The sequence below is a fragment of the Chlorocebus sabaeus genome, chromosome 23, assembly GCF_047675955.1.
Source record: "Chlorocebus sabaeus isolate Y175 chromosome 23, mChlSab1.0.hap1, whole genome shotgun sequence".
Lineage (NCBI taxonomy): Eukaryota > Metazoa > Chordata > Mammalia > Primates > Cercopithecidae > Chlorocebus > Chlorocebus sabaeus.
Window position 1 is genome coordinate 23026632 of NC_132926.1, and position 13920 is coordinate 23040551.

At 38.4% G+C, this 13920-nt stretch overlaps 1 protein-coding gene across 3 annotated transcripts in view; it reads left to right on the top strand.

Moving 5' to 3' along the window:
• RNF145 (ring finger protein 145) overlaps positions 1-13920 on the top strand; it is a 51368-nt gene that overhangs the window by 9867 nt on the left and 27581 nt on the right. For all 3 annotated transcript variants that reach the window (XM_008015168.3, XM_008015169.3, XM_073010552.1), the window contains exon 3: positions 5784-5892. In XM_008015168.3, the coding sequence (XP_008013359.1) occupies positions 5784-5892 (109 nt within the window). The remainder of the gene's footprint in view (positions 1-5783; positions 5893-13920) is intronic.

The following is a 13920-nucleotide window of genomic DNA, read 5'->3' on the forward strand; positions in this document are numbered from 1 at the left end:
ATAGCTTAAGGATTCTAAGTCTTTTCTATGCAAGAACATAGAAAGCCTTACTATGTTTAAGATTTCTTTTGAGTACTTATGGAGTGTTTTAAAGATTTTTCATATATGTCTTAGACATCTATTGTTTCTAGGTATTTAATCTTTTCTATTGCTATTGTAAGTGGAAGTTTTTCCTTCTATATCTTCTAATTGTTTGTAATTAAGGAGCTTAAAAATTAAGGTAGGGAGCAATAAAGTTTGTATTTAATGGAATGTAATTGTGTCTTCAAACTTAGAAGCTTTCCAGGGTGGGTTCTGCTGAAAGAGAAGTGACTGTCCACTGTTTTTTGGAGTGTAGGATATGAAAAGAGTAATAGAAGTAATATTGGTAAGGTAGAATAGGACTTTTGTGAAGAGTCCTGAATACATATTGTAGAGATTGTGCTTAATTCTATAGGTCGGGGTGGGTCAGTGGGGATTTTAGAGCAGGTGAGCTGCATTTTAAGATTGATTAGGCAGCGTGTTATAGGATGATGGATTGGGGAGGGAAGAAACTGGAGGTAAGAAGACCAGTTAGGATTTTAGGCAAGAGGTAATGAGAGCCAGAACTGGCAAGGTAGAAATTAGAAAGGAAGAAATGGATGTGAAAATCCTATTGGAACTACCATCACTAAAATCATTAGTGACTTAAAATGTAAAATTCAAGCCTTGTTTATGTCATCATTCTACAGACTTCTTTGTGTTTACAGATCTGTTTACCACTTCCTCTTTCTTGAAAGTGTTGTTGTTGTTTTTTTTCCTGATTCTTCTCCTAATTCTCTGACTATTGCTTCTGATTCTTTTGATTTGTTTACTTTAGACTTCTCAAGTGTTGATATTGCCCACAATCTGTGTTTAATTTCAATCTTTTGTTGTTTGGGTGACCTTATGTAGTTTGGGCTGCAAATCTCTGTCTCCACTTCACTACTTTTTGACCACTGTAGTCTGGAGTTGATGTTCTTCCTCTCTGATTCCATGGAACCAGTTCACATCTCTACCATAGCAATTACTATGCTGCATTCTGAGGGTCTGTATGCTTATCGGTTTTCCCAACTGTTAATAGATTGTGGGCTCCTTTAAGGTAAGAAGGGGGTTATTATCTCAGTATTCCCAGCACCTAGCTGGTGCCCAGTAATGAATGAATTTTATGTATATGTATGTATGTATATACGTGACAGGGTCTCACTCTTGCCCAGGTTGGAGTGCAGTGGTGTGATCATGGCTCACTGCAGTCTCAGACTCCTGGGCTCAAGTAACCCTTAGCTGCTGGAGTAGCTAGTACTACAGGCATATACCAAGGTCTCATTACCCAGACTGGTCTCCAACTCCTGGTCTAAAGTGATCCTCCTGCCTCAGCCTCCCAGAGTGCTAGGATTACAGATATTAGCCACTATGCCCAGCCCTGAATGAATGAATTTTGAATTACTTGTTAGACATTTCCACCTAAATAGCCTGTGGACATTTCAGCTTGTCAGTCACTGAACTCATTGCCTTTTTCTCACCTCAAAAGTCTTCCTCTTCCTGTGTTTTCCTGTCTTAATAGCAAAGCTGTCTTCTTGATTACCCAAGCTAGAAACATCAGATCTTCACTTCCTTGTTCTCAGCCACTCACCCGTAGATAACCACTAAGACCTATTTAAATATGTATCTCATAGCTGACTGGCAGCTCCATACCCAAAGCCACTGTTATAATCCAGGCTCTCATCTTCCCTCCAGTCCTGCTGTTGTGCTGAACCCCTGTGGACTCCACTGGGGATGACACCAGGTTAAAGAGACTGAAGAAGACACCCAGAGCCAGCAAAACAGACATGGGTTTTTTTTTTTTGCAGGCTTACACATAGGGAAGATAATCCAGTGGCAGTGGGCTGAACAGAAGAACTGCAACCTCTTGAAAAAGGCATGTAGTGTATATAGCATTTTCACTTAGCACCTTTTCCCTAACAGCCTCCAGCTGACAACCTTCATTCAACCCAAAACTCAGAGCCCAATCCCCTATATGGCCAGTGTTCCACAGGATAGACCAGAGGCTCGGATGTTCCTCCTAGACAAGGAAGGAATCTCTGTATTGGCCACTCCTGGATTCGCTAGCTTGGACCACACATTTAGGTGCATTTTCCCTACAGGGTCAATCTCAGTGTATGCTTAAGTTACTGCTATCAGGTGTGTTTACCCTACAACTACCATAATGTTTAAATAGCAGAAATTATTAGATTCATCAGTGTTGTTTTAAGCAGGTCATCATTTTTATTTATTTTTTATTTTTTTCTGTTCTCACAGTCTGTTCCCATAGGTCATCATTTTTTTTATTTGTTTATTTATTTAGAGATAGGATCTCACTGTCACCCAGATTGGAGTGCAGTGGTGCGATCTCAGCTCACTGCAGCATCAACCTTCTGGGCTCATGTGATCCTCCCAGCTCAGCCTCCTGGGTAGGTGGGACCATAGGTGTGTGCCACCGCACCTGGCTAATTTTTTGTATTTTTTGTAGAGACAGGAGTTTGCCGTGTTACCCAGGCTGGTCTCAAACTTCTAAGCTCAAGTGATCCTCCAGCTTTGGCCTCCCGAAGTGCTAGGATTACAGATGTGAGCCAACACATTCAACCCTTATTTTTTATAGAGACCGGGTCATGCTCTGTCACCCAGACTGGCAAGCAGTGGTGCAGTCATACCTCACTATAACCTTGAATTCCTGGGCTCAAGTGATCCTCCCACCCCAGCCTCCTGAGTAGCTGGGATTATAGATGTGCACCACTATACCTGGTCTAGGTCATCATTATTAAATACTACTAGTCTTGCTTTTTAATTACAAATTACTGTGTATAATTTTAAAACTAATGGCTTTGTCATTATCAACTTAGTTTGTTATGGATTGTTTGGTTAATGCTGTAGAATAAGTTGTGATCCATATTTGTGTCAGTAGTATTTTTGGCTTGTGTTTTTTAAATTGTTAGATTATATATACATTGTAGTTCAGATGGTTCATTCGTACTGCTCTTATAGTTAGTATTCATCATCTCTCAAAGTTTTCTTACACAAATATTTTGTTATCACAGACTTATTTTTCCACTGGAATATGAAAATGGGGTATAGGTGAGCAATGGTGCTTTTGTTGTTTTGGTTTCTGTTCTCTTACCTCACCTAAATAGGTATTGAAGAATTTGAGAACCGTTAGCTATGTCTAAACTCTTGATTATTGTATTTAGGCTTTTTATTGAGGCTTTAGCTCTCAGTTCTTTCAGCATCGTCTCCCAATCTTTCTGTTAACATCAAGTTCTAGTCTAACCTACAGAATTTACTGTCCCCTGAAAATTATGCTTTTATAGTTTTCGTGCTTGCTGTTCTCTTTTCCTAGAATGTTTCCCTTTGTTCTTAGCCTAGTAAAGAACCACTCACCTTTTGAGATCTAATTCAAGCTTAATCACTTAACCATAGCCCTTCTAATGTTCATTTATTGTAGCATCAATTTTGTCTAATAATTACTTTTTTCCATGCTTACCTTTTCACTAGATTATTATTCATATTAATTTTGGATCTTCCATGTCTAGGAATGCAAGTGGGTCATATACTTTACACATAATAATGTTGATTGAATGACTGGATAATTGAAGGAATGGATGAAATGAATATGTTTGATCTAGAAGATTTGGCAACTGATTTTATATGAGATATGTAGGAGAAAGAAAAGACAAGGCCATTCTGGAAAGGAAAATGACAGTTTTGTTAAAAGAGAGTTTAAGAAGTTTCATGTAATAGACGTTAGAAAATCCTTCAGCTACAATCAGTGGAAATGCTTAGTAACTATAATACATATCCTTTAAAATACCTCTAAAGTCATTTGAGATAGGGGTTAACAAAATTGGAGAAATTATTTTAAGAAATAAAGAGCAAATAAAAATACTTACCTCTAGCTTTTGATGGATTGTCCTTGCAGTTAGTACATGTAGGAAATCCTCAGTTCTATCTCTTTAGTCCCAAGCATGCTCATGTTTCCTTAGCTTTTGGCATGATTGATTCAGCATGAGAGAGGCAATAGGGGATAAGTAGGAGTACCTGTGCCTTAATAAAGATTTGTAAATTAAGTGGAAGATGGTTATAGAAAAGCAGACTAGATCCAGATTGTGTAAGACCTAGAATGTCAGGTTCATAACTTTTAGAGCAGGATAATTGTCAGGTAAAAGTGATGGTGTTAGGATTATTACCCTGCTAATTAAGTGTATCAGGGGTGTCCAATCTTTTGGCTTCCCAGACCACATTAGAAAAAGAATTGTCTTGGGCCACACATAAAATATGCTAACACTAATGATAGCTGATGAGCTTCAAATTGCAAAAACAAAACAAAACAAAACAAACATAATATTTTGAGAAAGTTTATGAATTTGTGTTGGGCTGTATTCAAAGCCATCCTGGGCCACATGCAGCCCATGGGCTGTGGATTGGACAAGCTTGAAGTATAGGGTATATGAAAATAGAAAGAGACTGATAGAAGGATGGTAGTATACTGTGCATTGCATAACAGATTAGGATATGGGACATAGAGATTCTAATGGAAGGGTAACACATGAGAGGAATTTATCAAGGAAGGCTCAGCAGGACTTGATAAGAAAGAAAAGATGACTCAGATTTTGAGTCACTTTGAGTTATTTTGTTGAGGGAGGAGGTGGGGAACACAGTTTGTGCTTGTTGAATATGAGAAGATTTAAGTGGAATATATCTCAGGTGTCATGAGATGGGATGTCTACTTAGACTAAGAAATGAGGATATGTTTTTGCATATATAGTAAGTTGTCAGTAACTGTTGATAACATTTCTAGAAGAGATGCTGATATTTGAAGTTACAATATGTTGTTTGCACTAGGTACTTTGTATATAGAGGAAAACAGTTGTTTAGGAACCAGATTTCCAGTGTTTATTGGAAACGGTGAAAATAAATGAAGGGGAGAAGTTAGAGGGTAAGAGGAAGTCCATATCACAGAGCCAAAGAGTAACAACGTTTTGATGGTAGTTGCCTGGATATTGGGGATCAAAAATAAGCAGGATGTCTTAGATGTGACAAGTAGGCAATTGTTGACTTCCAACTTTCTTTAGAGCAAAGGAGTTAAGGGGGTTTGTAAAGGGATTGTAGATGGTAAAGTGAAAAATAGATGCTTAGAAAATAGAGGCATTGGATATAAATCTTTTCAAACATTTGACAGTGGAATGAGAAAAATAGTTCATAGGAAAAAAATTGCTATGAAAAGAAGTTTGTTTGTTTTTCCCAAGATGGGTAAAAGCCCTGCATGTTTTTTTGAAACAAAGGTAAGGAGTGATGTAAGGGGGAACGACTGAAAGTATAGGAGATAGAGCGTTTTCAGGGGTTGGAGAAATAAGGTCTTGAATCACATGGAAGGGGCAGCCTTGGAAAGAGACATTAAGACACCCAGTTTTTCCTCTGGGACTAGAAAGAAAGAGAGAATTGGCATAAAACAAGTAAGTTGACATCAAGGAAAGGTAGATGATGAAAGGAGTTGTGTTACACATTTGTGTGATGTATTTGATTATTAGGTAGAGAAATCTACAAAAGAAGTGAAAAATACAATATATTTTCAACAACAAAAAAATCCATAGTGGTGTCACTATACTAAACTTACTTTGGTAAGTATAATCAGAAACCTCAGAAAGTACTGAAACCTGTTTGGAAAATTATTTATCTCAAGCTCTTTCTTTTATTGTAATTAATTGGGAAACTAAATTAAAATTATATTTTATTTATCTGTCTTTCTGCTACAGGTTATATCTTAAGTGTGGTGCTGCTAACATTGCCCAGGCAGCATCTGGTTCAGCTTTATCTATATTTTTTGACTGCTCTGCTCCTCTATGCTGGACATCAAATTTCCAGGTAAGAATATGACCCCATTTTTGAAATGTATGACTGAATTTAAAGTTTTCTTTCGCCAATAAAATACTTTTCATGAACACTATTAAGTAAAGCTAAGGCTTTGCTAGGTCCAAAACTGGTTTGATGCTCATTTTCTAGATCTTAAACAGGATTAATAGCTGGTTTATGCTGACATTTTATTTCTGCTTTTAAAAACAAGCTTAACATGAAACAAGTTTTAAGGTTATGTTTATAAAGATATCCTTGAACTGGCTGGGCGCGGTGGCTCATGCCTGTAATCCCAGCACTTTGGGAGGCGGGTGGATCGCCTGAGGTCAGGAGTTCGGGACCAGCCTGGCCAACATGGTGAAACCTCATCTCTACTAAAAATACAAAAATTAGCCGGGCGTGGTGGCGGTCGCCTGTAATCCCAGCTACTTCTTTAACTTTCCTGTATTGCCTGATAAAAGAATTTCTAAAGGTAGGCTGTAGGAGCATTTTAACAATTACACACTTCATTACTTTAGGAAATCAATTTATGATGTATAAGAATCAGCATAAGATGCAGCCATGTGTTGTGAATGATTGATATACATTATCTTGTGAGGTTGATTGTATAGCTAAACTTCTGTCTCTTTAGCCATATTGTCTGTGTACCTAAGTCTGCTAAATTTTAAGACTTGGGTCTGCCAATGAATATGAGCTTCCTACTTTGGAACAGAATGTTAAAATATAGGTGGACCAAAAGTGACACTGTAAAGTAGTGGGTTGGAGTATATTTTGGAGGTATAATTTCTTTTGAAACTTAAATTTTATAATTTTTGATAGAAAGGTATTTACCATATTAAAATATATTCCCAATTCTAAGAGGAGTGTCTACCTTGCATATAGTATAAGCCATAATAAGAGTCTGAAACAGATTTTGGGGTAGTTGAAATTTAATCTTAGATAGAAGTAGCATTTTTACATTAATTAGAATTACATTGTTGAGTTTTTAAAACCATTAACTTTTTCTGATTATAAAATTAGGCGCTCACTATAGACAATTTTTGGAAAATGCAGAAAATGTAAAGGCATTTAATAATCGTCTGAAATTATACCACCCAGAGATAGATGTGTTAATATTCTGGTACTTACAGTTTTTAAAACATTGTTCAATTCTTACCACTTCTGTGGATATGAAAGGATGAGAATAACTAAAATGACTGGGTTTTTTGCCCCTCTTGTTGAAACAGGACCTCCAATTCTCTTTAATGTTTTGTCTAATTATTTCTCAAAGTCCCAGGGTGTTTCCCAGAAGCTTACTCTTCTTGGATTTTCCTCCTTTATTCCTATCTGGTTGATTTTCTCTGCTCAAAATGGTGCCTGGAGGATGGTGTCTTACTCTTGAACTTCTGCCACCATTCTGCCCAGGGTAGGTCCTCTGATGTCAAAGTTGCAAAATCTGGAGCTGGCAGAGTAGTGTTGCATTTCTTGCAATCCTCACAATGTTTAAATCAAGCTGTGTTCCCTTCAAGAATAGAGACAGTGAGATTCCCCATTTTGCATCACACAAGTATGTCACTGTGTCTTAGACTCCTTCATGAAAATAACTTAGACCTTGTCCTGTAGCATCCCTCTCCATAGAGCCAAACTAGGAGTCCAAGCACCAATACTGACACAGACATGATGCGTTTCTCATCCTAGTACCACCATCCCCCACACTTCACACAGTCTGTTCATGTGACCTTACCCCGATACCTCTGAGTCTCAGCTCAGGCTGAGGATGGAGACATTTTCCCATCTTTTTACAAGATGGGAGTTTCAGAGGTAAAGAAAGGATTTTTCCTGATGGTCCTTGTGGCTTTTTAGCTTTTTAGTTTCAGTTTATGAAAATGACTATTTCTAATGTTTCAAGTTTATTTTCATTACTAGGAAATTAAAGCTTATTTTAAATAATGGAATTTTATTTTATTTATTTTTATTTTTATTTTATCTGGGCTCACTACAGCCTCTGCCTCCCAGGTTCAGGTGTTTTTCCTGCCTCAGCCTCTTGAGTAGCTGGGACTACAGGCATGTGTCACCACGCCCAGCTAATTTTTTGTATTTTTAGTAGAGATGGGGTTTCACCATGTTGGCCAGGCTGGTCTCGAACTCCTGACCTCATGATCTTCCCACCTTGGCCTTCCAAAGTGCTGGGATTACAGGCATGAACCATTGTGTCCAGCCTCAATAATGGGATTTTATTAAATTTTAATAAAATTGTATAGTAGGCAAAAATACTTCCTATTCTTATTTCATTTTGATTTTTTTTAATGTTCCTTTGGGATTTACAGATGAAAAAAAGGAAGTAGGCAACCAGTTAGGAAGGGACAATCCCAGACTTTAACTTGAATCCATGTTTTCACAATCTAGTTCATTCCACTTCGGTAGGCAGCATGGTTAGTGGAAAGGAAAATAAATTTTAGAATGAGACTTGATACAAAATGTTTCCTTACCTAGTAAATATGTTACCTCAGCAAGTTACTTCTTTGAAATTGTAGACTAAGCTTGTCCAACTCCTGGGCTGCATGTGGCCCAGGATGGCTTTGAATGCAGCCCAACACAAATTCGTGAACTTCCTTAAAACATTATGAGATTTTTTTTGCCTTTTTTTTTTTTTTTTTTTTGGCTCATCACCTATCCTCGTGTGTTTTATGTGTGGCCCAAGACAGTTGTTCTTCTTCCAATTAGGCCCAGGGAAACTGAAAGATTGGATAACCCTTTTGTAGACAATGCCATCTTAGGGAGTTTGTTTTGGTATTAATGAATTTCAAGATATGGCATATTTTAGTATTTTCCTCTTAGTGTAATTCATACTGTATGATAGTATCTCACAAAAGGCTAGCAAAGATGTGCTATCTTTGAATTATTCATAACGTATCAGTTAATAAATACCAAAGTTTGAACATGTAACATTTGTAAGACATTGAGGTTGAAGGTTTTAGTTTTAAAAAAATAGTGGTTCAGATTTCTGTGGAGCTTCATAAGCAAGTATCTTTTTTTTTTTTTTTTTTTTTTGAGATGGTTCTCACTGTGTCACCAAGGTCATAGTGGAGTGGTGCAGTCATTGTTCACTGTAGCCTTGAACTCAAGCACTTCTCCCACTGCAGCCTCTTGAATAGCTGGGACTACAGGTGTACGCCACCATGCCTAGCTAATCAAAAAAATATTTTTTTGTCGAGATAGGTTTCTTGCTATGTTGCCCAGGCTGGTCTTGAACTCCTGCCCTCACATATCCTCCTGCCTCAGCCTCCCAAAGCTTTGGGATTACAGGTATGAGTCATTGTGCCTGGCCCCAGGTATTTTTTTTTTAATAACAACTTTATCGAGATATTCACATACCTGATTAAAGTATATAACTCAAGGGCCTTGCATGGTGGCTCACACCTGTAATCCCAGCAGTTTGGAAGGCCAAGGCAGGCGGATTGCTTGAGCTCAAAAGTTGGAGACCAGTTTGGACAACATGGTGAAACCCCTTCTCTACAAAAAATTGGCTGGGTGTGGTGGCACGCACTTTTAGTCCCAGCTACTTGGGAGGCTGAGGTGGAGGATCGATTGAGCCTGGGAAGTTGAGGCTACAGTGAGCTGGGATTGTGCCACTGCACTCCAGCCTGGTGACAGAACAAGACCCTGTTTCAGAAAATACGTATGTATACAGCTCAGTGGTTTGTAGTACATTCACAGAGTTGTGCAAAACATCATCAAAATTGATTTTAGATTTTCATCACCCCAGAAAGAAACGTCATACCCATTAGCAGTCATTCTCTATTTCCCACCGCCCTCCCTGCCCCCAGCCCTTGGCAACTGTCAGTCTATTGTCTGTCTTTTTTTATTGACCTGTTCTGGATATTTTATATGCACTGAATTTCACTTAGCATGTCTTCAAGGTTCATCCATGTTGTAGCATGTGTTGTTACTTATTTTCTTTTTCTGTCAATATTCCATTGTACAGATATATGCCACATTTTGTTTATACATCCAATTATCCATTGATGGACACTTGAATTGTTTCTATGTTTTAGCTATTATGAATAATGTTACGACCATTCATGTACAGGTTTTTGTGTAGACAAATGTTTTTATTTTCCTTGTACAAATACCTCGGAGTGGAATCGCTGAATCGTGTGGTGCCTATATTTAACCTTTTGAGAAACTGCCGGACTGTTAAAATGGCTGCAGTGTTTCACATTTCTACCAGCGGTGTATGAGGCTTCCAATTTCTCTACATTCTTGCCAGCACCCTTTGTTGTCCTTTTTAGTGGAGCCATTACAGTGAGTGTGAAGAGGTATTTCAGTGTGCTTAGATTTGCATTTCCCTGATGGCTAATGAAGTTGAACATCTTTACATGTGTTCATTGACCATGTGTAAATATTGGAAAAATGTTTATTCACATCCTTTGTTCAGTATTTAATTGGGTTGTCTTTTTCTTACTAAGTTGTAGGAGTTCTTTATATATTCTAGATACAAGTCCCTTATCAGTCTATGATTTGCAAATATATACAAGTCCCTTATCAGATCTTTGATTTGCAAATATATGCAAGTCCCTTATCAGATCTATGATTTGCAAATATATACAAGTCCCTTATCAGATCTACGATTTGCAAATATATACAAGTCCCTTATCAGATCTATGATTTGCAAATATATTCTTCCATTCACTGCAGTCTACTTATATCAAGGCATAGTTTATTATGCTTCTGAGAAGGAGAATTAGCACTTATAATAATTTTAACAATTAATTTGGTACTTAAAAAACTGGCTATATCCAGCCTCGTTGGAAACAAGAAAAACAAATTTAAAAACTAGCTTATAGAGAAAGACATTTGCAAATATTAATTTTCTTGAAATTTTCAAATTTCATAAACTTTTGAAAAGTTGGGTTTCTGTTTTTCCTTACATGTGTATTTACATAATGAGGCTGATTATCTGGAAATGACTAAAAACTTGTTTAGAATATGTCTATAGAATGGATATAGCTTGCAGTTTGGAAGAATTAAATGTCAGAAGATTCATCAGCTCAGTCAATGTCATATGAATATTTAATATTAATATTCTAATTGAACTTATTAACTAACTAATTAAACTAAATGTCAGTTTAAATTTTTAAAAATTACTGAACTCTGCCTTGCATTTTGAGGGATGTAGCGAATGTATTTTTCTAGTACTAATCCCAATAGAAAATTGAGACTATCCAGAACTAAGGGGGAAAAAAAGAAAAACCATACACTGATATTACCACTCCTGTGAGAGTGTGGTCATTCCTGTGAGGGTGTGGGGTCACATCTACAGATGGATGTTTTTTCTAAACTCCAGTATTCTTTTTTTTTTTAAGAAGGAGTCTTGCTCTGTCACCCAGGCTGGAGTGCAGTGGCACAATCTCGGCTCACGGCTCACTGCAAGCTCTGCCTCCTGGGTTCACACCATTCTCCTGCCTCAGCCTCCCAAGTAGCTGGGACTACAGGTGCCTGCCACCACGCCTGGATAATTTTTTATTTTTTTTTTTAGTAGAGACGGAGTTTCACTGTGTTAACCAGGATGGTCTCTGTCTCCTGACCTCGTGATCTGCCCACCTTGGCATCCCAAAGTGCTGGGATTACAGGCATGAGCCATCATGCCCGGCCCAGTATTCTTAAATTCCTTGTTTTATTGTTAGATTTATGAACCAACATGTTGGATTTGTGTGTCTACGACTTGAATTAAGAGCCCAGTAGAACTGGCTTTCAAAAGAAGAAAGTAATACTGTTTTTATTCCGGCTCTTGAGTGTGTAAGTATGGTTTCAAATGTAAAAACTTCCCCAAGAGTGGCTTAGGCGTAAAATATGGATAATTAGCTCTCCATTTTATGATGACTTGCATAATTTAAAATTGTAGATCGGGGCTGCTGTTTCTCAGGGATATCAGAATTTTGGGCAGGGTGTGCATTGCTATGGAGGCTGTCCTGTGCATTATATGTTGTTGACAACACTCTCTACCCACTAGATCACAGTGACACCCTCTTCCCAGCAAATATGACAACCAAAAAGTGTCCCTAGACATTGTCACATGCTGCCTCTGAGGAACAAAACTGTCCTCAGTTAAAAACTACTATAGATAGGCCGGGCATGGTGGCACACGCCTGTAATCCCAGCACTTTGGGAGGCTAAGGCGGGTGGATCACAAGGTCAGGCGTTCGAGACCAGCCTGGCCAACATAGTGAAACCCGGTCTCTACTAAAATTACAAAAAATTAGCCAGGTGTGCAGGTGGCTGAGATCATGCCATTACACTCCAGCCCAGGTGACAGTGTTAGACTGTCTCAAAAAAAAAAAAAAAAAAACCTAGGTAAATTATTTTTTGTTTGTTTTTTGAGACAGAGTTTTTTTGTTTGTTTGTTTGTTTTTGAGACGGAGTCTTGCTCTGTCGCCCAGGCTGGAGTGCTTGAGACAGAGTTTTGCTCTTGTTGCCCAGGCTGGAATGCAATGGTGTGATCTCGGCTCACTGCAACCTCCACCTCCCGGGTTCAAGTGATTCTCCTGCCTTAGCCTCCCAAGTAGCTGGCATTACAGGTGCCCGCGACCACACCTGGCTAATTTTTTGTATTTTTAGTAGAGATGGGGTTTCAGCATGTTGGCCAGGCTGTTCTTTAACTCCTGACCTTGGGTGATCCGCCCACCTTGGCCTCCCAAAGTGCTGGGATTACAGGCATGAGCTACCACGCCCGACTTGTTTTTGTTTTTGTTTTGAGACAAGTCTTGCTCTGTTGCCCAGGCTGGAGTGCAATGGCACAATCTTGGCTTACTGCACCCTCCACCTCCAGGGCTCAAGTAATTCTCCTGCCTCAGCCTCCCAGGTAGCTTGGAATGTTAAAATGAGTATTACCATTTATATTCTAAACTTAATTTTGACAGGAATAAAAGTGACCAGTTTCACTGTTTGACATGTTTTCTTTTTTTGAACGTTATCAGATGCAGGCACTAAATATCTTGGAGGCTAGAAAGAAGCTAAAGAAAGGGTGTCAACAGTTTAAATAAACTCTAGGTAAATGAATTATTCAACTGCTAGCGCAGTGCTGAGGATATAGTAGGTATGTTTGTGTGCGTGTATGTGTGTTTAGTAGGCATATAAGGAAATACAGGTATTTGAACATCTGAGATTTCTTGTATCAAGTGGTGCTTCTTGTTGCCCATATTGCAAAAGATAACTTGGCACACCTTTGTTTTATGTGAAAATAGATTAGGTTTCTTTGGAATTAACGTTTGAAAGCTTTAAGTAAATAGCCAGAATGTACAAGTTGTTCCTAGGTTGTCCAGTGTGTGAGTCAGATTGCTGAATAGACTGTTGTGAAAAGGTCTTTAATTAGCTGAAGTGGTAAGCTACTAGGTTTTGTGGTTGGTACCCATTTATTTTTTGTAATGTGTATACTTCTCTATATAAGCAAAAATTTTTCTAATTGCAAGCTCTGAGACCCTTTTCTTTTTCTTTCTTTTTTTTTTTTGAAACAGTGTCTCACTCTGACCCAGGCTGGAGTGCAGTTGTGCAGTCTTGGCTCACTGCAACCCTTGCCCTTGCCAGGCCCACACAATTGTCCCACCTCAGCCTCCCAAGTAGCCGGGACTATAGGCACCACCACACCCAGCTAAGTTTTGCTCTTTTTTTGTAGAGACAAAGTTTCGCCATGTTGTCCAGGCTGCTCTCGAACTTCTGGGCTTGAGTGAGCCGCCTGCCTCGGCCTCCCAAAGTGCTGGAATTGCAGGCTTGAGCTACCGTGCCTGGAGGCCCTTTTCATAGATCTTATACATTCCTTGTGGCCCCAATTTGAGTTAAAGGAGAGGAGGCTGTTATACAGGACTAGGGAAGTAGATTTTTCAGAGATTTTTTTAGTTTATTACTGTGTTGGGGTGATTATCAGCCTTCTACAAATGAAAAAACATTTAAGAAGGAAAATATTTTATTCTGTTATAAGTAGATTGGCAGGAATTCTTGTTTCTGAAGATCTTAAAACATTCTACCATTTAAGTCTTCTGAAATGAAAAATTGTAATGCTTCTCT